General features: G+C 42.9%; 1 protein-coding gene across 3 annotated transcripts in view; it reads right to left on the bottom strand.

Annotated features, from left to right (window-relative positions):
- Positions 1-280: 280 nt before the first annotated feature.
- Positions 281-26196, bottom strand: part of PARD3B (par-3 family cell polarity regulator beta) — a 442892-nt gene continuing 416976 nt past the window's right edge. For all 3 annotated transcript variants that reach the window (XM_075093709.1, XM_075093710.1, XM_075093711.1), the window contains exon 23: positions 281-5065. In XM_075093709.1, the coding sequence (XP_074949810.1) occupies positions 4711-5065 (355 nt within the window). In that variant the 3' untranslated portion in view covers positions 281-4710. The remainder of the gene's footprint in view (positions 5066-26196) is intronic.

The raw sequence follows: 26196 nt of genomic DNA, 5'->3' as shown, positions 1-26196 counted from the left end.
CTAGGAAATCAGGACTCTGGCTCCGCAACTGAAGACAATGCAGATTTGAGAGGGGATCAAGTTAAGTCCTGTGATGTTTTTTTCCCTACAAGGCAGCGCATGGCTGCTGTGGGTTTTTTTTTTTGTTTGTTCGTTTTTCGTTTTACTTTAAAAGTCACCTTACCAATTCTGATCCGGCCTGATCACACATGAGCATCTAATATCAAATCACATCCAGGGGCGAGGATGACTTTGTAGCTACAAAGAAGAGAAAGACTCTACATACATACATAAACATACATAGTCTTAAAGCCTTTATTTTAATGCAAAATAAAACAGGTAAAATTTATATAGCCATATGTAACAAAAGATCAAAATCTTTGATATGGTACTAGAAAAAAACTCTCAAATTGTGTGTTGAATTTCTCCCCCAAAACAATCACACATGATTTTTAGATCAGTTTCACTTAAGCACACAGGTATTGTCAGGATAACAAACACCTCTCTCTCCCCCACAATAACAGAATAGTGTCTTATAAAGCCTTCTCTTCTATGCAGATAGTGAATAGCGCTTCCGATTTTGCACGTAAAGCTTAGAGACTCTGCAGAACAACTGTGATGGAGAGCACAGGTGTAGGGCCTTTCAGAAGTGCAAAGCAGTCCCTGCTCAGAGCAGAGTGTCAGGATGCAGCCCTGGCAGAGCAATCGGTAGGATTCACTCACAGCACTAACTCTCTGATAAACAAATCTGTGATGGCTGGGAGGAGGAGGTAGCACAATTCATCTGTAAAAAAATTAGGCAGCATGTGAAGCTATTTCTAGATCAGGAAGCTGGAGTGAATTGGAATTCAGGGCTGCATGCACTTTTTCAACGCAGGAGCCTTTTTTTTCCTTTAATGCTTAGTTCCTCCCTTTTTTTTTTTTCCCCCACAAAGGGCAATTGATATTTTTTTATGCATTCGAGGGGTGCCTAGAGACTTCTGCATCATAGTATATCACAGTGGTAATGTCTGCTCGCAGGCCAAGATCATGGCTCACTAGTGGGTGGTCACTCAGAAAATCCACAGGCTCTTTTTCTATCTCTTAATCTTTCAACTGCTGGGCCCGGCTGGCCCCACGCCAGAGCCAGAAATGCAGGCTGCACACCACCAGCTCAGGAAATCAAAGCTTCCAGCTTCACGTGAGAGCAGGCCTCTCTCCCCCTTGTCTTGACTCCTGTTCACATGCACACTTACGGCACGCTGCTCCTGTGGCAAACCCAAACTCTCTCTTCACACCCGCTACGTCGGTAACTTTACTGCTGGACTGGCACATTTTGGATGAGGGAGTGCGAGGCAATTACGTGTCAAGAGCATTTCAGACTCACGATTTTCCCAAACATATGGACATATGGGGAAAAGAACAACTTGTTACTTAACGGCTCTTTTGGATTTTGCAAGTGTGTATTTTCAACCGTCAGTTGTAGCACCTCGTGAATTCTGCATGGTACATATTTTTCCACAATATGGTGCTGAAATCATACATTTTACACTGCAGAGAAGCTGACTATATATACTGTAGTTACACATTATACTTTTGAAAATACTGTACCTCTACCAGATATTAAACCAGCAAATGGCAACTTACTCCCAGAACAATGGCACCAGAAATGGATGAGATGCTCTGTAATACTTTTTGGTCTGTTCTCCCAGCTAGGTCAAACTGCTCTTCCTCCTTAGCTCCTCACCTGTAGGATGCATCCATGTATTATACTTGTAGAACTTTTTTTCTTTTAATAGGAAGCTCTGTACTGATCTGACAGCAGAAGCACCATAACCTGCTGGGCAAGATTAACAGCTCAGAAGGTGTTCGTTTGATCTGTCTGCCTCAACTGAGTGGAGCCGAAGCAGTCAAGGGGAGCTCTTAAGCAGAGATTCAGGTTATGGGGAGACAATTGCGCAGGTCCTTCAAAGGCTATAAATAATGCAGGAGCTGTTTCCATCCAGATTTCATTTGGCCCTGGCTCTTGAAATACTGTAAATAAGTTCTGTTCACTGTGCTGTGATACCATTTGAAGGGTTAGTCCAGAGTGATTTATAAAGGCAGTAGCTTATATTCAGAGCTGTTCTTAATTGTGGCCTGGCTTGATAAAGCCACTGTCGCAAACATATTAGTTTCTTTACAGCTGGATCAAATGTATCAGGGTTATATTTCAAGGAGGGAAAGGAAAGTATTTTAATTTGTTTTCGCTTCACTTTCAGCGGGCCTTCATAACACCAGCGGCTACCCTGTGGCTGCCAAGTCCTGGCTGAGTATACTACAGCATCTAAAACTCTCTGAGAGAAGTACAAGGCTGTGTACCACACGTACACGACAGACAGTGTTTCCTTGGGGAATGCGCCTTATTTATGGAGGGTACCGAGAGACATCCAGCTTTACATCCAGCCCTCCCTTGAGAGATTTTTCCCTCCTACATTACTAGGGAAGAGGGCAGAAAGAAATGGAACAGGAACTGAACACACTTGCTTCATAATCAGTTGCGTTCCTCTCCCTCTCTCCCTCCCACCAATGCTTCATCCTGACTGGATTTAGAGCTGTGCCTGCCCCTGCCCCAGGGAGTCCAGCCCTGCGTCTGAATCATAGACATGTTTCCCCACCACCCCAAAGCTGCCTCCTCTCCCCTGCTTCCCAGCCTGCTTGGTGGGTAGAGTTTGGCATGAACGTAAATGCTAGAGCCTGCCAGCCAGCCGGGCAGCTGCAAGTGCTCCCTGTGCCTCAGGGTTATGCCAGTCTCTCACCAGCATTAGCAGCACAGAAGAAACGACGGCTGGGATTAAACGCTGCTTCTCATTAGGGCCATTCCTACTGGCGGTGGCCCCTGGAAAGCAGCAGCACACAGACCTACCCTGCCCTGTGCCTTATGGACCTCTTACTCTAAGGAGCCCTTTTCCCAGGGATATCTAGTAAAGGGACATGCTCCTAGCAGGACAAACCTTCCTGGTGATATTTAATACCTGGGAAGTGACCTATGTGATTTAATCTGTTGCATACCAAAGGTGTCAAAAAGACATCAAAGAAATCCCTGTGCTTAATCCTTGGCGAGGTCACAGTCTCTCCCTGATGAGGAGAGGAGCCCAAACGGTTTAATAACACTTCCAATAGGCAGAAGTTGAGGAATTAAGGACACTTGGAAACTTCACAAGATATTATTTTAGGTGGCAAGACTGTATGGTTTCCCTGTGACAAAATCCTTGAGACAAATCTCTGAGCACCCACAGCCCTGTTGGGCCAGGTAGCACAGGTCCGTGTGGCTGGGGACATGCATTTCTGACCTCCTTCCAGGCTGGCTGGCTGCAGAGCAAGCTCAGGCTGTGTGGGGCAAAGAGCCAGACACATACCCCACCACCCTGTCCCCACACAGCTCTGCTGTGCTGCTGGCCCACTCTCCCCACCCACACCTCCTCTTTTCCTATGCACTGCTGCAAATAACTTGCTACAGCTATTCTCTCCTCTTCCTCCTGGGCCCCAGGGTCTTGAAGCCCTCCCTGTTGCTTTCCTTGTCTTTTCCCTCACCCCTTTCTGTGAAAAGCCCCTTTACACACTGGACTTATGGCCCCTGACTGCAGGAACTCAAGTTGTTTGGCACTTGGCACTGGCCTGGCGCTGCCCGAAGCTGAGCTTCACTAGGGGGACTGAGGGTGGGTCCCACAGGTGGCAGCAGGCTCCTGAGGGCAGGGCACGTTGCTGGCAGGCACTTCACTGTAACCCTGGCCAGAGCAGGCCGGGAAGGGGCTGCTCTGCTGGAGCCAAGGCAGCACCTGATAGAGTAACCTAATATGAGTTATGGAGACCATGTTCGCGGTCACCTCCTCCGTCACTTCATATAGGCCAGCTCCACTGAAACACCAAAAGTGACACTTATTGAGAGCAGCTGAGGATCTGATCTCCAGGGTTTACATTTAAAGAGTGCACACGGAATAACTAAGAAACGCTCACAAGCACACACACGCACATCTACAGACGCACACTTCTCAGGTGGCTGGCTGCCTTGTCCTCTACAAGCCTGCCCTGGCATGGCGGATAAAGCTTTTTACCTTACTCCAAATGCAGCAGGTGCAATAAGAGGAGAATCTTGCTACAGAAACTGCAAAAAATGAAGGCTACCAGATAAATGCTGCCACCACCAAACAGAAAGAGGAAGACAGAGGCCAGATTGCAAATCTGGAACTGCAGCATCCTTAAAGCACAGAGCTGCTGGTCTGAACGTGCCTGGAATGTGGTGGCTACCCCCACGGCAGTCCCTTGTCAACTGACGATCACACGCTGCATTACACAAGATCCCCAGCTCTGCACGAAGTCCATACTCAAATGCTCTACAACAGCACTCTGAAGTAAACTCTGGTGACACCACTGCCCTTATACAGACAGCTACGTACTATGTAGGTGTAACCGGATTCGGTAAATAGCCCTGAGGTGTATTAAGTGTTGCGCTTAATTTCCAGCAGCCACTTTCTATTTTTAAAAGGAATTAAAAAATACTCAACTGTCTGGTACCTCACATACCCAAAACACATCGTACCTCATGTGGCTTCAGTTCGCCTGTTAGAAAGCCCCTACACTGAGCCCAGCTCAGTAAGAACAACTCCAGGTCTCATGTGCCATTCTTACAGGCAGTTACGCTTGGGAACAACTCTACAAGGATGATTTCCAATGGGATTCTTCCAGGGCTGTGCTGGCAAGTCTAGTGCGTGGCTATACAGCTGCAGTCATGGGGTTCTTCTGCCTGGGATCCTGTTGCCTGTACTGGTACTGGTCTGGACTGGTCCCACGGTGTCGGACAATTTCATTATAAGATGGTGCTCGGTGGGACTGAGGAGGGGAAGGTGGCACATCCTGCCGGAGGGGTCCTTTATGCTGGTTTGTGACAGGCTGGGCTGGGTAGTATTGGGGGTACCTCAATTCTGCCACTCTCGTGTCCGGTGCACGGATGTAGTTCCCCTTAGATGGGTGGACAACAGGCTGTCCTCCTTGGTAGTAGGGAAGATCTCTTTCTTTGTATATTACTCGTGGCCCTGTTAAATATTCCAGTGGCTCTGCAGGTCCACGCCTGAGGAGGAAAAATATAATAAACCACATAAAAAGGCAGTCTACTAGCCCAGCAACACTTTATTGTACTCACAGTCTATGTTTACTTTGGGAAAGGAAATGCCACCTCAAGCATGACAGGTCCAGATGAATCAAAAGAACTTCTGAAGGATAACAAGCCTCCCACCTGCACGCTACAAAAGTCTGTAACACCCAGGACGCTGGAGGAAGGGTCCAGCACACATCACAGCCCTTTTACAATGGGGGAGCACTGGAGCCCTTCAGCTCCCAATGTCAGCCTCCTGTGATCCATTTGCCATAATGGAAACAAAGCTCCTTTAAACAATGCATGTTTGACTGAATCTTATCTAGCCTGAGGATAAACAGATGAGTTGGGTCTGCAAGTCTGCAAATCCCATAAGCTTTACATGCACAAATATTCACGCTTTCTAAGCCATTTCCCACTATTTTTTCTCCTAACATGTCAGACTGTAAAACTTTCCAAACACCATAGCAGGAAAAACTGGAACTCCTGAAAGAAACACTAGGGATGTCAGGCTATAATACCTGTGTTTAACAGGCGAGCTGCCAATGGGGTTTCAAAAAAAATCCTGTGATCTAGAAAGCCTGATATTACAACAGCCCTGTAACTTGTCTGCATCAGTATGGATCTGACAAGCTCTAGTTCACGTGAAAAGCAACATGTGAACATGTCATCCCTGAGGATGTGCCATGAAGCCCTCTCTGTAGCTTCCTGCATCTTAATTCCATGATTTGCACTAATGAAGCATTGGTATTTTTACTAGTACAGCTTAACTTGTGATACTTTTGAAATGGCAAAAATAATTGTTCTCAGAGACATGTCACCAGAGCATCACCAAAAGTTCAACTCACTTAGGAGTTTTTGCCAGTCTGGTTGCAAATGTCTTTGCACTTGGGCAAAACCTCCCATTGACTGCAGAGGAAGCTTCTCTCTGAGCAAGACCTGAAGGTTTTGACCGAAAACAGGGGCTGAAAGTATAAATCAGTTACACCTGCTCTGTGGCTTTGGGACTGAACTCATCAATTGTTTAAATATTCTTTGCATAGCTTTATTTAAAACGTCATCATTCTAGTACAGCAGATCAGGTGTTCATAATTTGTCAATGTCTCTCTTTTGTTCACACAGATTTTACAAGCATGCTCCCCCTTTCTTAATCTGGGCTCCCAGACTCCACTGGAACTTGTTTTGCATGAAGTAAAACAAAACATGTGGTTTTCTGCTGCACTCGTTTAAGCCCATGGGGTAAATCATGGACACAGGCAATGAACAAACATTATCTGCCTTGAAATGAACCTACAATTCTCCCCCTGGAATAACTTAGTGCAAATGTTTCCTGTTTAAAATGGAAAGAGCAAAAGGAAGAATTCCAGGCCTTGGACTTTTAGGACCCTAGGCTCCCCAGAGACTTTTTGCTTTAAAAACAGAACATTATAAAAGGCAGGCACTCCTGGCTTCCCACCCCCTCCCACCCCCCCCCCACCCCGGTGAGACAGTCCAGACAAAGTGCTGAAGGGCCTGAAGCTACCCTGCCACCCTCTGAGATACTAAAAGGACTCTTAACTGTATGTATTGAGACAACTGCTGTCTCTGCTCACACACCTACACCTTGCAACAAAACCTAATTTCCACAGCAGGCCAAAGAGTTGCTCCCTGTATTTCTATATGAAGACTTACTCACTAGTCAGTCCTATCACACTCAGCTTTTAATTCCTCTTTGTGCAAAAACGCACTTCCAATCATAAAAGGCTTCTGCAGTGGTAGGAACTGCTTTGTGTCAAGCAGCAAACCAACAGGAAAAAATGTCAAACCTAAACCCACCACCTTTTAATTTAAGGATAATGCTCAGAATCCTGTGTATTAGATTTTATAAGATGTTATCGGCAGCTATAACCAACCAAATTCTTGCGGATCACACTAAGTAGGGACTGAGCTTGGAACCTGATCCAGAATTCACTGAAGAGCCAGGCAGCTTTTGGACAAGAGCTCGAACTGCAAAATTGAATTACTCTAAAATAATAAATTCAAGATTAGTTGGTCCCAAATGAGGACTGACCCACCACCATCACCTACTGAGCCCTCAGCACACAGCTCATCCCTCAACTCACACGAGAGGCCTGGATGTTGCAGGAAAAGGAGATGTGCTTTGCCATCCAGCCAGAAGAGCTGTTTGCAGGAAAGCTCGGTGTGTCCTGTTCTAGGAAACAGTGTGACACTGCTGCCACAGAAACTGTGACTGTGCAGAGGGTAGCGCATTCAGGCAGCTTTGACCTAGGACTGTGCAGTGAAGATGAGCCTGAGCCATCAAAGCACAAGCATGCCAGACCTGAGGCATGTACCCCAGCTGCTTCAGCTTGTGCTATCAGGTCTTCATTGCTGTTACCTATGCTACAGACTAAATCCACCATTTGTTCACTTACAGCTAATACCGTCCCTGGTTGTGTAGACAAACTGCAAAGAGGAATGCGTGAGATGGGCAAAACCTTTCTTGCTGTTCATTCTCAGCACCAGTTTCCCTTCTCTGAGGGTGAAACACCCATAGGTGATATCATTCCCGAGTGTCTTCCCCAGAGTCAGCGCTTAGCAGCTGGAGGAGAGGTTGTACAGGGAAACAAGGCTTGAATCCACTTTCATAAAGAAAGGAAGATAGAAGGTATGTGCGTTCTTTTTCGTTGCCTTGGCAATAATACAAGCAGTGATCTAACCAATGATTACCAGAACTCTGGCATGAGGAAAACCTTGGGAAACCCTGGTAACTGCCCAAAAGGCTGCCACCAGGCAGCATGACCCGGGAGAAATTTCATGAAAGGTATCCTCATGGCCGCACCACGCTCTCCAGCCTACTTCCCCTCGTGATCCCAGTGGGTGTTATGTGTGCAGATACACATACTACAGTGATGACACTTTTCTTCCCTTTTATGACCACCACTGCATCTTGAAGCCCAGTTATTTCCTGAGGATCCATTCTTCCCCACCTACTAGCCATGCTCAGTGAAGTCTGCAACCAACCAGCCTGGGGAGTCTCCACGAACCTCTGACATGAACCTTCTTCTGACAAGCCTTAAAATACAGGAGAAAACAGCCCTTCCCTGCCCAAGTGTGTCAAATCAACCATCAGAAAGTCAACCTTTTTAAGGTAGAATAAACACCTACAGATACCAGGCTCTGGCTGTAGAAATGCTGTCACCATCAGGAGCAAGTCTGGGACACTGCGAACAGTTCCCAGCAGGAAGAGCAGGGCTTCTCTGAAGCAACACTATTTTCACTTGCTAGCTCATGGTGTAAAAGTATATCCTGTTGTTTATCCTTAAAGAAATTGCCATAACTCAAGCCAAACACTTTCTACTTGGCAGCCCCTTGTAGACGTTATGCTTGTTTCTACAAGAAACAAAACAACCCCTGCCTTTTCACTCAGCAGACATTGCCACCTCTGAGGAAGACCTAATGAAATTCTTCTCCCCTCCCTTGCTGTTTTTGTTGGCTCCTGATGAGTTCAGAGTTCACAGGGCCATATCACACCTCCCAAGTGACCCACAGTTTGGGGGTCAAACTAATAACCTCAAGTGGAAAATCAGTGACCCAGGGGAGTGATCAGAAATCCACAAATTGGGTCAAGCAGGTCCAGCCACTCAAAAGGACCAGGCCAGGAGTATGCCCCCTGAGATGACATGCTGAGCAGGAGCAGCTCTGACCATCAGCTGTTTTCCAGATTTTTGGCCAGTTGTTTGACCTGGGGGTCCATTGAAATTAATGGCAGGCAGAAGGTAGGGAAGCTGACACAACATCCTGGGAAGGAACTGATCTCAAGCACTCAGAAAGTGTTTTTGCTGATAGTTCAGCTCTGCTGGGTCCCACTGGAAGATGCATCACTGATGCAGGGCTAGCTAAAAGCAGAGGCTGCAGCTGAAGGAAGCAGTGGAACGAAGGGAGGCAGAAGCACTGGGTGCAAGAAAGGAGTGAAACTGCTGGGGCAGTGTGAAAATGGACTCCTCAAAAATGTCATGGGCAAGGTGCCCCTTAAAATGTTCATTTTATTGTGAGGAAGGAAAATCTCACCTTCCCCTGCAGACAAATTATAGATCACATGCACAGGAGTTTGTAAACATGTTTCACCATATCGTTTCAAATGCTGGTTAGCAGCTCTACCGGCTTATCTTCTAAATGATTCACCAGGTAAGACCCGTGATCCATTTTGAGCTTTAAGAGCACAAAGTGGCCTTGTCCAAATAAAGCAGGTAACTTGTGACTGATGTTCAATTAACAGTACATGTGTTATTTTCTTTATGACAAGTAAAGCCTGAAGTAGGTTGTTTTTCTACCCCTGCTTTATTCATCTTCCAAGCACAAAGAATATAAAATCTAATATTTTCTGTCTTTGCTGCAGAATTTTTAAGAGCTTCTGGGTTTATTTAAAACTGAACCAAAGGATTCAGAATACTCAAGAAAGGCTTCTTTTACCCAAAATGTTATTTAGTCATTGAAGCTAAGCAGGTATCAGTAGGTTTAAAAAAACCTAACTAAACCACTTTGCTTTATGCAGGTCCCTTTTTTTTAAAGCCTCAGTTCCAGTAATTCTTCAGTTGTGGAGAAACTCACAGGGTAGACTGGCCTAAATACCTGATGCTTCAAAAAACAACCAGAAAAAAATAATTTCACAGAGTAGACTGGACTAAATACCAGATGCTTAAAAAAACAACCAGAATAAAATAATTTCATTTCAGGTTTACTGTGTTTCATTGTTAACCCCCATTTGCAGGTCACCTTTAACATGAGCCACGAGACATATGCTCGGGTTATCTGAAAGGAAAGCAAAGCAAAATGATGGTCTGGCTGTTCATGCTGTGCCCCATCATGTTGGGGGTTTGGATTTCACCATGACAAAGAGTTTTTCTTGCCTCTGTTCTATAGGGAGAATCACAGAGATCACCCTCTTAGTACCTGGTAAAAAGCAAGGAAGGGAACACACTCGTCTTACATCACTGTCTCCTTCTTACTGCTGAGGGAATATTTTGCAAGGGATATAAACTCACACGAAAAACTGCCTTCTTTGTCAGGGAGTACTTCTTGAAATAAACTTCAAAGACAGTCACAGACTAAGTGGCAAATGGAAAGCCCACATTTGGCTGCAGTCTCTTTCATGTCTAAACAAGACATACAGAGACTCTGGGTGATGGCATCAGGCAGCTCAGGCTGTGATTAAAGAACAGGAGAAAGCAACAAGGTCCTATCTGTGTCCAAATTCTCACTGAAGAACTCTATTGTATGCATCGTGATTGCATGCTGTTTGCTCTCAGCCAGGAGGATCTACTTTTAAAGAAGAAAAGAGAAGCTGATGTAAGAATTAAATTACGCAAACAAACAATCTTACAGTATCAAATACATTACACTGTCTTTACAAAGCTCTTCTCAACATACACTGAAAACAACTGACTGAAAAGACTGTGTAGTCCCTATCTCTCCAGTTACAGCACTAAAGACACCACAGTGCTGTTTGTAGTCAGTGGCACTAAGAACTTCTGTTAATATTCAACGTGCATACAACTAAAAAAAAAAACCACTGCATGGCTCTGAGCTTCATTAAAAGTCTGTCTCTGTATCTTAATAGGTGAGATACTCCTATTACAAATATTCTTTGCCATTTCAGACCAGTACTTCCCATAGCTGATCAGTGGTTTTGCATTTAAAAAGCCACTGGAAATCAAATTTGGTATCTAAGCACTGGGAAGAATCTGCAGCACAAGGGCGGGCTCAGTGGCTGCTGTCTGCGAGAGGCTTGTACCTCTCAGAAGGCAGCAGATGTCTAGCAATGTCATACTAACCTCAAACACACCACACACAGATTATTTATGGGCTGAGCTGGTGGAGGTGCTTTCCTCTCCTGTTCTTTTATCAACAATACAAGGCTAAAAAATCAGATAACGTAAACGAATACAATCCCTGGCTCTCATGTAGCATATGCCATGTGAAGAGAGCTGTTTTTAGTTTGAGGACTGTGTTTGGAATTCCTTCAGTGTCAGGTTTCCAGTTACCAGACCCTCATCCCTGGGCCAGGCATGACTGCGGTTGGACTGGATTAGCAGAACACTCTGCAATGTATATTACATCGCTTTGACTTCTATAGGCTTTGCAGACCCATAAAAATAATGATCATTTCATGACCTATGTTACTGGGGGGAAAAAAAGAGTGGAATAATCTCTCCCTCCTTTTTTTAAAGAATTCATATTTGTTTTGGATTTGGAGAAGGAGGGATCCATACAAGTTTGTTTGAAATTCAAGCAAGAGTACATGTTTCAGATGCAATGCAGGCAGGCCTGATTCTCCTCCCTTGCATGCAGTTTTGCAAAGTTTAACAGTGGCCTTGACTGGCCTGAACATAAGAGTTTATATACATAGTTTTTCTCTCTCTATAGTATTATGGCTTGGAATATTTAGAAACAAACAGCAAAAGCACCACAATCCAAGAAGGTAAGTGCAGAGACATGTTTATATTACTCCAGTTGAAGTCTAGCCTGAAAGTGGCTGGAGAACAAAATCCTAAAGGATAAACAATAAATTGTTTGCAGAGGGCCCCATTTTGAGAGATGTTGGGTCCCAGCAGCTCCCTGGGCCATTCCTAGCAACTGGAGACATTTAGGTTTCCCTCTTGTATTAACATCCAGAACCAAGCATAAAGTTTAGTCAGATGCTAGGTTTCCATGCAGATACGCAGTCTGCAGAAACAACTGTAAGACAGGAAAACAGTAGTCTGACAGGTTTAAAGCTTTACTATAGATTATATAAGATTTCTTATGACAACACGAACAGTGTATTTTGCACGCAAGCAAACTGATTGTTCTCAATCCCTAACAGAACAAACTAAGGCACAGATTGGTTAACATCAGAATTTAGAGTGCTATTTAATTAAACCCCCTCCCACCAGCAACAATGCCATAAAGCATTGTGTTGCTTCTTTGCTCCAGAATTAGTTTATTTTCCACAGCAGATAGGCCAGCTTCTGATAATCCCATCCTGCAGGCAAAGCTCCCCTTTCTTTCCTTCCTTCCCTAAATCCAACCTACAAGTACAGGAGCTGCGATAATCAGGATTAAAACCCTCAAATCAAAAGAAACAAACCCCCAAATATGCTAGCCGGTGCTCTATAAACGCCCAATAAGCATTCAAAACAACTAGTCCAATAATCCTTCCTAGTCAATTCCTCACTTGTTTTGTTCATAAGCTCTCAGGCATGGTACATCTCTTGTACCAGGAGGCATAAAACAAAGTAGCACCTATTGAACAAGACATCGCTATTCTGTGATCTCTTCAAGTTTAAAGAGATCTTAAGTAGATTGGTACTTTAAGTAGCGAGTCATTACAACATGTGTCATTTCATATGTTACTCATTATTCAACACAACATAATACCGCGTGAGTCATTAACCTCTTGGCATTGGTAACCTACTCTCAATGCTAAACAGTCATGCTTGTTGCTCAGGAACCCCCATGCTCTGTCAGGGAGAGACCTGGATGAGATTTTAAGGTCCCTTTAGTCTTTTGTTTTGCAGATCAGCAGGGGCCGAAAGCTCTTCCTCTAAACTAGAAGAGTTCTTGGCCTTTGGTCTCTTGCGTACATTACTGAGATGATGCTGGCCAAGTTAACATTGGAGGGGAGAAAACTTCTTTTTAAAGGATGTATGCATCTTAAGCCAGCAAGAGAAGCAAGTGTTTAGGTTTCTCAGCTGAATTTTGCATTTCAGTGTAGACTCAAACTAATATGAAGAAGTACTGAATACATGCAGAACTGCCACCACTGAGGCAAGATGCTAAAGTGAAATCTCTCTTACAGTAATATTTGTGCTGTGTTATTGTGCAGTAGCTCCAATGGACATGGGAACCCCGCAACCCCCGCCAGGAGAAGAGCCAGCTATTTCCCTCAAGAGAAGGCGAGCAATGAGAAGGGGGAGAGAGACGCAGGGAGGTGAGACCCCAGTGCTGGCCCCAGCACAGCAACGGCACAGAAGCCAGAAATACTATCCAATCTCTTTGCCTCACCCTAACCTCTACTGCGGATCTCTGCTTTTTTGGAGGCTATCAGGATAGAAATTAAGGGTCCTGTGGAGGTTCAGGAGATTTTAATGTAATGTAAAAGAAATTATGTTGCCATAGTCAAAATCCCTCTTCAGAAGGAAACAGATACACCACTCGGGCTCCAGGAGAGCTCCTCTTGAGCAAGGAAGCCTCTTCCCTTTGCGTATCCATTCACAGCACTACTGCTATCCATGCTGGTTTTGTAAAGTGCTTTCAAAGACACATAAACCCAAATTCTATCCTGTTCTCATTTTTCATGTGAAATGAATTTAAAGCATGGTGATTATTCAGCTGTGCTGCTCAAATGATTTTCAACAAATAACAGAAGTCATTAAAGGAATCTTCCTAAGTAATAACAACCTGGGCCCAGGTCTTTACTATTCAGCTGCTGGGATCTTAACATGCTGTCTGATCTTTAGTGGGCTAGTAAAAACCTGTAAAAAGTGGTTATTAATGTTATTACCAAGCTTTTAGGCTTTTTTTTTTTTTTTTAAATCTCTCATTTAAATTAAAGCATTCCTTGCAGCATTTTCTCCCATTGCCATGATGAAGCATGGTTGTCAATTCTGCCTCCAATGGCACAAACTGGGTAGTAAAACCATGCTTCAGTAAAAAAGGAAAATGATTTTTGAAACTGATTGTAGCTGGTTATTTTACCCTCCATTTAGTTTCTTTCTGGGTGGAGACATTCTGTTAAACTCCCTGGGATGTGCCATTCCCTTTTTTTCCCCTTTACAACAAAGGCAAAACTCAAGATCCAGAGGAGAATGATGGCTGCTTTTTGGGGGCGAGTGGGATCTTAAAAACAAGCAGCTCTTATTTCTTTCTTCAGGTGGTATTTCAGTCCCCATTGTTCCCCTACCGCTCATGTACTGATTTGCTCCTAAACAGTGCAAACACCCTGTAAGTACACACCCCCCCCCCTTTTTTTTTTTCTTTAGTTAGAACCATTAATTTCCATGCAGGCATTAGATTATAAATTTCCTGGCTTGCCGCACTCCATTAACACTCTGGTAACCACCCCTTTTCCAGCCAGCCATTAAACACCACCTTTAATAATTGAGATTTAAAGGCTCAGGGCATGATAAACAGCTGAAGTTATAACTTTACAGCTGCCTCTACAGAGGTGTGTAAATCTCCAGATTTGGATAGGCAAATCAGTTAATTAGACTTGCATTAAGTCACAAACTTCACGGGTGCTTTGACAGCAGACATCCTGAAGTTGAGCTTTAAATAACAAGGGTCAAACCCCTCAGTCCCACTGGGCTAGGAGAGACGGAAACGTCCCACCCGGTGCCCAGAGTGCAGTAGCACTGACTGCAGCTGCTGTCACTCGCAGACGGCTGCGAGCACCCTGCGACTGCAGCCCATCCCAGCTGTGTTTATGCTGGCTTCTTCCTTAAGAGCTTCTACAGTTACACGAACATCAGTGCAGCTGCAGCAAGCGGAGCGACTGCTGACTGGACATGCTGTACCTGCTGCCCATGGCAGAGACAACCCTTGTTTTACCACTCTGCACTTCCTGCCCACCAGCACACAGGTTGCTCTTTCAAAGTGGGGCACTGCAAGTTGTGGGACTGAGTGCAACTTCCTCCTGCCCCTACCTGCAGCTGAAGAAATGCTACGTGGATCACCCTGAGTCACTGCTAGCCAGTAAATGGTCAAAGCTGGTGAGATTTGGATGTGCAGGCCACTGGCCTCTTTAGGGACATGGGTAGTAAGAGGTTAACCTTTGGTTGTGAGGCCCAAGTGCCTGTGCTCCATCTCTGAATGAGTTATCTCCCTGTTGCTGCATTTAAAAATACTGTATGTAATTAACTGTTATCAGGTTGTTAAGCAGTGTGCTGAAGTGTGAACTTATCATTCAATTGTTCCCTTTATTTACAAAGTCCCTGCCATTCTCCCAGGCAGCCTGGGACAGGCTGTTGACTTGCTCAGATGAGGAGGGTTTAGCGCACCAGATTCTGGTAGCAGAAGCAGATTCTGGAGAGGTGAGACACAGCCGTGAACCTGTTTGGTTCCTCAAACGCCCCCCCAACACGCCCTGCAGAATAGCTGTGTGTGAATGAAACACACAGACGCGGCACCGCTACCAAATACATCACTGTAACATTGCTTTGAGACCTGAACCACACAGCACTAAGGAAATGCACAATACAGCTCCCAGCTGCTGTAATCCAGCCTTATGGGCATAGGCAGAGTTTTTACTTGTATATATGGCAGTAACTTTAATACCTATAGATATATACAAGCTATGTGGTCCATTCATAGATGAAGACGACATAACTGCTGACTTTCATGCACTTCTGTGCTCTGTTCTTCCCCTTCCCCTTTTCATTTGCTGGACTTTGTTTCTTTAAGAAAAACAAATCTGGAAGTCTGTGAACATCATGTTAGACCACATGCTGGAGATGGGAGGACATGACAACAGGGCAAGATGCCACATCTCCTGCTGTCCTCTTTGCCTCCCTCCACAAGGCCCAGGTTTGGTTTCCTGGGGCCCATGGCTCCCACCACTTTTTTTTTTTCCACTTTCCTCTCCTGGCCTGGCTACTGTTCTCTTCTTTGCTTTCTTCCCCAGCAGCACCAAACCAGGCAACGCCTGCAAGGAGTCCCAGATGACATGAGACCTCATCAGATCTATGTAATTTCATTCCGTGCATTCCTCATCTGGGGCAGCACCATGCATCCAGCAGGACTTATGAGCACAGTCCCTGGGCATGCAGCATCCTTTGCCCTTTACCCAAGTACTGGTGCAATCATCAATATTCCAGATCTGTGGAATATTGACAATGCTGATCTGAAAGCAGATCTGTGCACTCCCCCCACCCCCCAATACTTGTAGTAGAGGAGACATGTAGCTTCTAAACAAATTTCTTCTTTGCCATCTGCACACCATGCTGCGTGCCAGATGACAAGATAAAATTTGCAACAGCAAAGTTCTTGGAGCACAGAGGAAGCACAACCTGTGGCAACACAGTTATATCAGCTTAGTCATGTACCTAGAACAGAAGACATCAGGATGCTGAAGCTGGAAGAAGACAGGGGAAAAAAATGCTTTAAAGACACACCAAAACGCTGCATCCCTGAGCAATGGGAAAGTGATGCCAACAGCTGGGAATTAGTGATACCTTACAAAGGTGACAGCACAGCAGCTGGAAGATAGGGGCAAGCCAATATTGAGATAAAGAGAGGCTTTGGACAGCACCACCAGGTATAGACCTCAATTCCTTTTGAACACACATATACATCATTTGTCCAAGACTATGACATGCACTAGAGTCTTATGTGCAAGACATGATGCTGTCAGTAGCTTCAGCTTTGATTATGATCAACACCACCACAATCAGAGAAGCACCCCTGCTCCACCCAGGAAGGCTACTACATGCCGTCAGTGAGAAAAAGAAAAGCAACAGCACTTCCCGATCTGAACCTGGTAAGAACCTGGCAAAGATTCCAGACAGCATGTCTCAATTTGGCTGGGGAAAAAAAATTAAATAAAAACACCCTCTAACTTGAAACAATCTTTTACATAATGAAATCAATCAAACAATTATCTTTGCTCTCGTATGTTCAAATCAAGGGAATCATCACTGAAAATAACAACCAATTTATATAGCTTGTTTAAAGCCACAGCAAGCTAGGCTGCTGATTCACTAATGAACAATAAAGGTCACTACTACAATATCATTCTAAGTATTTTCAGATTGTGCGGTGTGATAGGCTTGAAGTGACATGTTCATAAAAAAAAATCAAGATACTTTGCAGAGTTAAGTAAAGATGGAAGAGATCTGTGCTTGGCCTAGATACCAGACTGAGAAGAGGGAATAACTCGATGTGATGAGGAACTTTATGCCTCAGACTCATCCAGCCTCAGCCAAAGCCTCTGGATGTCTGGAAGCACTTCAATGAGCTTTGGATTAGGCTCTTGTATAGGAGAATGGTATCTGAAAGGGGAGGAGAGGGCAGGGAGAGAATGAGACATCTGTATCCTGGAATGAAGTCAGGAAGTTAAGGCCTGACAGCCTTAGACAGCAAATAAATAGCTAAAGTACTAGATGTGGGTTGCTGAAATGCCTCACTCTGTGTGGAAACATTCCTTTTCAATTGTGTCTCTCAGGTATTCAGAGAAAAGACTGACCAAAATGCAGTTATTTTTTATTTTTTTACTTTTTGAGTGTTCATGATCTAGAGAGGTGCACTTATATGTAATAATAAGAAACCAGACATTCTACCAGATGAACAGCACACTGCTACACGGATGTTACATCTACAATTATTAATAGCGTGGCAACTGGGGCAACACAGCGGAGTGCTCCCTAAATTGCAGCATCACGTCTTTGACTCCTACCAGAAGCAGATGCTTCAGAGGAAGCTGCAGTTAGTCGGCAATTAATAGTCTCCATAGGCCTTACAGCTTAAAAGCAACCTCCTTTCCTCCCCAGAAGCTAGCTCAAAACAAAGCAACTATTGGTCTAAGTCCAGGTTTGCAGGAAGACCCAGATTTCAGAAACACAGAACACTTGATGGCATGCCTGTACTTACAGATGTTGATATAAAAAAGTAAAACCCATCATATTTAACCTTGACAGACCTACTATTTGAATGCCATAGGAAAAACACACGGTATAGTAGAGAGCCTGTGGTGAGTTGAGAATGACGTCTTTTCCAAACCTCAATGTTTAATGTTGAGTTGGGTTTCTCTTTAATAAAAATGTGCAATTCTACTTCCAGTAAAATGGGATTTTCTTTAAAAGAACTTTGTGACATTTCAAAGGCCCCTCTTTTTTAATGACCAAAAAGTAAAAGGGAGAAATTTCGTATCACATCAAGCAGCTACAATATAAACCATTACTCAAGAAGAACATTCTGGTTTGTAAGTCAGAAAAGTGTAAAGCAGCAATACCGTTCTAAGGATGCAAAATGGTCTCTGTATACTAAAGTCCCTTCAAAAACTTACAAAACTTGTGGTATAAACTAGTACAACTTAAAATGAAATGCCTAAGGAGGAAAAGACCAGGGTTAAGGGTTCTGTATTCTTTTTTTTTCCCCAACATTGGGATTAAAGTGATGTCAGCTGGGACCCAGCATTACGGATGTAATTATAATTTCCATCTATATTTTTAGACTGTGTACAAAGAAGTGTAACAATGGACAGCTGAACATTTTCAATTGTCCATTAAAAATGAAATGTTTCTAATGAAATTGCTGTAAGACCAAGGACCACTGCAGTAATCTCTCAATAACAGAGCTTTCTTCAGATGTTTGGTGAGGAGAGAATGGAGAGCTGTCAGCCCTTCACACAAAGAAATCAAACCAAAATGACATTAAGGTTGTTATTCTCCTCAATAATACTAAAGAGATTCCAAGTTAAGATCAGTAACAAGTCTCTTCAAACAAAAAGTCAGATTAGTCATTAAATGACCTTTCTTGATAATATTTACAGGTTATTTAACAAAAAAGCATTGCATTAAGGCAACATTAAGGAGGTATTATTTAAACCACAGAAAGCGCAGGTAGTGAAAAAGTGAAATTTCTCTAAGTACCACTGACTGTCTGCCATCCTTCCCCCATGCTTTACAATGCACGTTTAAGTCCAGGTTTCCTGGAGGCCTCTGATAGCTAGGCAAATGATTGCTATTGAAAAGCAGAATGTATTTAAGGTAAAGCAGGTGCTTAAGTGCTCTGATGGACCTGGGCCTAAAAATTCAAGTTGTAAACCCCAACTCAATTTAAACTGACTAATTGAATTAATCTTTTTTTTTTTTTTTAAATTCCCTTTCATTTCAAACCGATCTGCTCTGTGCTTTCTGCCATAATGCCTGGTGCAGTCAGTACTGCAGCACAGCCTGCGCCACCGAGCTGCTTCCACTCACCATTCCAGAGGGGGCTGCAGCACACCATGCAGTAAAGAGATCCTTACAAGAAATGCTAAAAACCAGCACGTGTATATTCAGGCAGCCTAAATCCAGCCTAATTCCCAAGTCAGTGAGAAACCCAGATGCCTTCAGAGACCCCTACAAAGCTAATTAGAGGACTACCAGCAGTCGAGTCAACCAGTAAGAAACAGTATGCACAGCGAAGTCACATAGGCTTTCTAACCATGGCTACAGGGATCCTTAAAGCTTTTAACTGATTTTGGAAATCATTAATTGCTGAACATAGAGCTGTAAAGTGTGTTTGCTGTTGGAGGATCTTTGGAAGACAGACTGTTAGCATGTCCCCTCCTCTATTCGTTTTGTCCCAGCTATCGTTTTGGGTGGTTGATTTCAGTTCAAGAACATATCACTACTATCTCTAAGAAAGGAAAAAAAGGGGAAAACTGTGACGATACCATCTTCCAAAAATACATTCTTTTTATACTGAAGACATCTCAGTTCTCAGTAAACAAATATTCCTTTTCTTAAAAGCACGGCATCTCAGACTGAGCCAAAATTCGTAACAAAAATGCTAAATGAGGGACCAAAACCTGGTGACACATGGGTATGTACAACAGTACGATAACACCTAGATCCAAGTAAAAAGACATTCACATGGATATTCAACTGTGAAATCCTGCTGAGATTGGTTTTGCTTGCCAGATTTTGTCATGATTTACAACAGACTGCTCTCAAAGTACTTCCTTTCACCTGGAAAACAAAGGCTATTTTTCTTCTTTAAATGAAGAAAAGTGCCAGCTACTCAATATCCAAGGACCCCCGTTGGCTCAGGGTTTTACTTGATAACCTAGGCTGGGTTTTGTTCACACATTCACCTCCCTCCCTCTCTGCCCTTGGCCGGAACTGGACGCTAATTTCGAAGGTGCTGTCTCCAACTATCTAATGCACAGATCCAATCTCCTTGCTGAATTACATCTGGAGTGGAACAAAAATGGCAGATAATTCACTTTCTATTAAAGTTAACCATCTCTTCCTCTTGCTTCCCATGCATGTTATACAGTGGACGTGTTTGCATGTTCTGCTCTGTTTTTTCAGCTGTTCTAAGTGCATGAGCTATTAATTACTCTGTGTGCAGAGAGGACAGTGACTGGAGGAACAGCTTCCAGTTTACATGACTCCTCACCTCATCACTGCTTGAACATTTAAATGAACCTTGTTGGGGAAGAGGCCTGACGCAGAGAGATTCCTTAGGTGTTCTCTGCCCCGCCATGTCCCTCCTCACTGAATGGTTAATCAGAGCAGAATAACTCTTTAAAACTAATATTTATTCAAACAGCTGTAGGATCCCATCTGCTCACGCAGAACAGAGCGCAGATCTAGTAGAGGCCACACCGATACCAGACAGAAGCCAGCAGAAGGTATGAGTTCTGTCAATATCTCTATAGCCAGATTAAGTTATGTTTGGCAGACAAAGTTTTTGAGTACAGCAAAGGCACTACCATCACTGTAAAGATGTGGTTAAGTTTTTAGCATATGCATTATGGTATTTAATATATTTCCAAAATACAGCTTGCTGAAAGTTTGACTAGTGGCTTATGCACTATTTAACAGCAACCACATGCCTACAGAGTTTTGCTGGCGTGCTTCTGGCATATCCACATCATCTTTACCTGTAGTAAAGATGCTCTAATAGCTTATGCAGATTTTCCCAAATAAACATCAATGAAAGAGCAGTATCGCTGTGCATCTTGTGCTTTGTTTATGCCATATTTTAAAGAACTGTTCTAGTAGAAAATTTCCTGCAGGTGCTAAGTGACAAAATTAGTGCTAATTTACATAACTATTAAATGCTAGAACAATGCAATCTTTTCCAAGCCTGAAGATGATGGTTAAGATTCTTAAGAAAGCAGGAATTAATTTTTTCTAAGAGGGTACAACAGGAGTTTTAGCTCCATGCTTGCTCTTAAAGTTACTGGTCCATAACCGCTAGCGATCTGAATGTTTGCAATTCTTCAACAACCTTGTTTTACATTAATTTTTAAGTCCTACTTTTACTTCACTTATATCTCTGGTAAGATGGGATGGGGTGGAGAAGAACATAGAGAGCAGGCAAAAATATATTCCTTTTTCCAAGATCTCCAAAATATGGAGAGATTTGGTCTGCAAACATTGGTGGGCAGAGTTCCCAGGGAAAAAGTAAATATCCTAATCGGAGTCTATGAAATTACTACCAGACTGACCCAGACAGCAAAGAAATGAAGGAATATGCTCTAACAGCGATCACGTTTCAGCCTAAAGCTACTGCTGACTGCAATCAGTAGGAACACGTCCATGGATTGCAGTGGTTCTGGATCAGGCTCGTACTAGCTTCTACAACATTTCTTGCAGAGTAAGGTGTTACTCAACCTGGATCGACATATTCAAAGCATGATCTTCTAAAGTGTCATAGTTGAAGAGCAACGTAAAAGTGTTACATTAATATATGGGCACAGAAAGCTGGACAAAACCCCATGGAATTTAGAATATTCTCCTGATACATGTTTAAGAGACTTCTGTGCAGAGAAATTAAATGTGTCACCTACTTATGAAATGGAAGCAGTTTGGCTGCCAATTGTATGAGCTATGTTGAAACAGCTGGTCTAGCAACTGTTTTTACTATTAAATTCTTCAGTGATTCTCTTAATCCCAAATTAGATACCTCTTTCCTTTAATCACCAGTTTATATAAAAGCCCTCTCCTCAAATGGCAGGGTTTCACCAAGGATAACAATCACAAACAACTGCAGGTCTGCTTAAACCATCACCCTTGTGTTTCTCTACGGCTCTCATCTCCCCCACCCTGTTTCTTATTTCTCGGTGGGTGGCACACTGAGTGTTCATGACTCTGTCCCCTATGTGTTTGTAAAAGAACCCAGAACTATATTTGAGATCTTAAGATTTCACAGCCTGTCATTACCTTACAGCATGCAATTAAAACTGTCCACATACAATTCACTTTCTACTTTATCATCATAATCTCCTTTCCTCTTTCATAAATGTGTATAATAAGAAAACCTATAACTGACTCACTCTAAATGGCTTGCTATTAGAAGCTTGAAACTTGCCATTGTGACAGCGCAACTTCCCTGTTCTTTTCAACATCTTTCCTGTTTTTTTCTGAACCTGCTTTGCAAAGATTGGATGAAGATAAGGGAACTGGATGGATTATGGAGAACTAACTACAGTCTGCCCCTGAGCAATGGGTGCCATCGCAAAGTTGCTGATTGCTTACAGGAACCTAGCTGAGCCATGAAGGAACATACAGGAGGTTTGTGCACAATGCTGTGAGAGCTGCAAGAAACTCACTCAAAAAATCCTGACCCAACATCCTTGAAAATCATATGTATTTATACCCAGTGCTGTTGGCTTCCCACATTTCTCCTTTTTTAGCGATTTTTAAAGCATGTTCGCTGACAACCATCTTTCAGCCACACCTCCACAGCCAAAGCTAAGAACTGCAGCAGAGTTGTTTTATTTTACAATGAAATTTCTCACAGAAAGAAAAACTTACTTCCTCACTTTTGCAGCCTAGAGTCCACACTTTCTGATCAGTTCTGATTTATAACCCAACATAAGTGGCAATGTTTTCATTCCAAATATCCGTACCTATAAAGCAGCCAGCTGAGCTTCCCAGCCTGTTGGTCTCCTGAGCAATTTCAATATCCTTCTCAACAATGCAAAAATGTATTTGCATTTTGTAGCACCCATCTCATTCCCCAGGCTTCACTCAGCACATCACTCTGTTGATGTATTCTATGGGACGTATGCTTTTGGGCTTTAATTTGATCATCTTTTTAATTTGCATTCACTTCTCTTTTTCTCACAGATCCTTCATCTCAACCTAACCATTTTGTACTGACATTTCTTTCTTTCATTAATATTTTGTTCCCTAACATTCATTTTGTTCTTTTACCCACTGGAGGCATAGCTAATACAGCTTCCTTTTCTGAGGCAATGTCTCCACAACTTCATTAAATTTTATAGTATTAATTCAAGCCCTTTTGTTCAAACACAGGATTTTCCTCCACCTTCCTTATTTTTAAGCTGAATTTGTTGCTCTTTGTTTGAGTGGGAGGTCCTTATGCCTGATTATACATTAAAATCCATACCAAACCCATGTTTTTTGTAAATGTGACACATGAAAGTATTTTTATTTACTCCAGCTAGTATCTCCTTGCAAAAAGACTAGCTGTTTAGCTTCAAAATATTAATTGACTTCTAAACTATTCCATATTGCATTAACTGGCTTTTTGCTATAAGGAGTTGACTGACTTATTAGAAAAATTGACAAAACCCATCCCTGTCTGCCTCCTTCTACAGTTCCAAAGTATTCTTCTGGGACATCTGGGTTTTAGTGTTTTTTTCAAGCCATGTCCCAGTTGTTGTAGACATTTTCTTTGCTCAATTTTCTTTAGTTATTCCCATGGAAATTATACAAATGGTCTGCCAGCCACAATCTATGATTTGATGTCATGAACCTTGACCTTCCTGACTTTCCAAAGTATACTTTTTCAGTGTTAAGACTTAATTTGGCTTGGACAGAGACGTCCTGTTTGTTTCAACTGATACTTCTATTTTATTAGAAAGCTGGGCATATGTTTTACAACCAAATCTCCTTCCTTTTGAATTCAGAGTAGAGATTTCTGTAATTGTGATCCAGTTTACAATTTTCTTTCCTCCTTTCAGCCAAGTCTTAGAGAAAGACACAAGACACGAGACCATTTTTTGAAATGTCTACAGTACACTGACCCTTTGCTACCTGCTCTGCTTTTAATGCCTGAGACTCTCCCTGTAGAAGTATACACAGGTTATTTAAGAACTCTGCATATTTTTGGGCAAATGTGTTTTGACACTATGCACAAAAAAGGCCTTCAGGCCTCACATATGACACTGAGGTGATATTAGTACCATGGCACACTGCAGCAGAGTAGCCAAAACTGAGATAAAACAGAACAAGTTGCAACAGAGCACCTCCAGCCTTCTCCTGCATGTACGTATCACAAATCTGGTGTCCCACTTGGGATGTGGGCTCTGTCCTTCTTGAAGAACAATGACTTTCCTGACATCTCAGAGGCACTGGGCAGTTTCCACAGCAATCAGTTTTATTACCTTGCAGAGTTAAGCAAAATTAGCTAAGCAAATCTTAAACTGTTTGATATTGGATTTAAGCTAATCTTTTAACACGCACATCAGCTTGATTCCCAAGCCTGTGCTCTAGCATGCGAGAATGATCTTTTTTCTTTGCCTCGATTTCATCTTGGCTGGTATATTGCAACGTATCTTGGAGGTCCTTGAGTAGGGACCAGTATTTCCATTAAAACTGATTCTAAATTAATCTGCCAGGACTTAAAACCCAACTGAAACCATACACGTATTTCATTAATAATGAGATCACCACATTGGAAGATACAGGCAGATAAGATCCTGCTGCATTTTCAATGAAAGTACAGCTGTCAAGATATAAATCGTATTTTAAAAAATATCCCTGAGTTATTGATATTACTTCAGATGATTAAAACAGAAGAAAAAGTTAATAATCAAGTATACTGCAAAATATACTGTTTTAATATTATTTGTATTTCACATGACTAGGATGATGAAATTAACTGGGCCACTCATTTTTGTGCCCTACTTAGATTTAATCCTATTTAAGACCCCAAATTATAAAGTCTTCTTAGTTTTGTAGTTGTGTCAGGGGAATATTAAAAAAAAAGATATGATTTACATTGAAAATTAAAAAAGACAACTCAAAATTGGTTCTCAAATCTTTCCCTTGACCCTTGTCTCTTAATTTTAATCAATATAAGAAACGGGGGAGACACAGACTTCACTTCCACTACCCAAAACTACAAAATATTTTCCCATCACCCTGCCCTTCACTGTTCTGCACTATTCTGGAGGGAAAACCTGGGCATTACTAAAAATACTGTGTATTATGTTATGCACCAAAAGTTCACAGAATCACAGGTTGGAAGGGACCTCAGGGATCATCTAGTCCAACCTTTCCGGGAAGAGCAGAGTCTAAACAAGACGGCCCATCACCCTGTCTAGACGACTCTTGAAGGTGTCCAACGTGGCCGAGTCAACCACTTCCCTGGGGACATTATTCCAATGGTTGACGGTCCTCAGTGTGAAAAATTTCCCTCTGGCGTCCAATAGGACAGGTTTGCTTTGTAACTGTATAATATATATCCAGTAACGTGGTTTCGCTGGCAGACTATGACCTTGGTGATTCTGGACTGGGTTGGTAAGTTATTTCACTGTCATTAAAGTTTTTTGGGAAAAAACCCCACATTATATCTGCAGATGCTCTTTTTAACCAGGTGAATGATGTTCTAATTTAAACAGTGCTACAAGGCAGCAATGCATTCACTACGATACCTGCAGCCTGCATTAGCATTGTCACCCTCTGCCTTCCATAAATCACAATTTTGGGGTTAAAAAAAAAAAAAGGCAAATCCTGTAGAGGCATGTAACGAAGACAACTGAAGAGAGGAACAGTGGAAAATTGAGGGGCACACTGTTACTAGGAAGTGGCTCAGCACCAAGAAGGTCCCTGGAAGATAAGGGACAGAGGGCGACCTTATAAGATAAGATGAGGGTGACAGAGCAGTGGCACAGGCTGCCAGGGAGGCTGTGGAGTCTCCTTCCTTGGAGACATTCAAAACCCGTCTGGATGCGCTCCTGTCCCCCTGCTCTAGGTGTGCCTGCTCAAGCAGGGGGTTGGACAAGGTGATCTCCAGAGGTCCCTTCCAACCCCTACCATTCTGTGATTCTGTGATAACTTGGCAGAATAGCAGCAGTATTGTGGGACAGAGCAACACCGTTGCCATTACTGAGAACCACTGTGCCACTGCCACGTGCCTGTGAGTGCAGATGGGTGAACACCAAAGAACAACCAGAACATCACATCCCTCAGCTGATGGCTATAACCATAGCTGTACTGCTGGGTCAATGCTGTGTAATATACTGTTGGATGTCAAGGAGGTATGTAAATGAAAAACACAAAATGAGAATGGGGACAGATTTTTTGAAATGTGGGATGGAGTAAATTAAATCAAAGTGATTTAAAGCAAAAAAAATTAATTGTGATTTAAACCACACAAACAGGGAATTTTGATTTAAATAA

This window comes from Phalacrocorax aristotelis, chromosome 5 (genome assembly GCF_949628215.1).
Source record: "Phalacrocorax aristotelis chromosome 5, bGulAri2.1, whole genome shotgun sequence".
NCBI lineage: Eukaryota > Metazoa > Chordata > Aves > Suliformes > Phalacrocoracidae > Phalacrocorax > Phalacrocorax aristotelis.
This window is presented reverse-complemented; position numbering and strand designations above follow the sequence as displayed.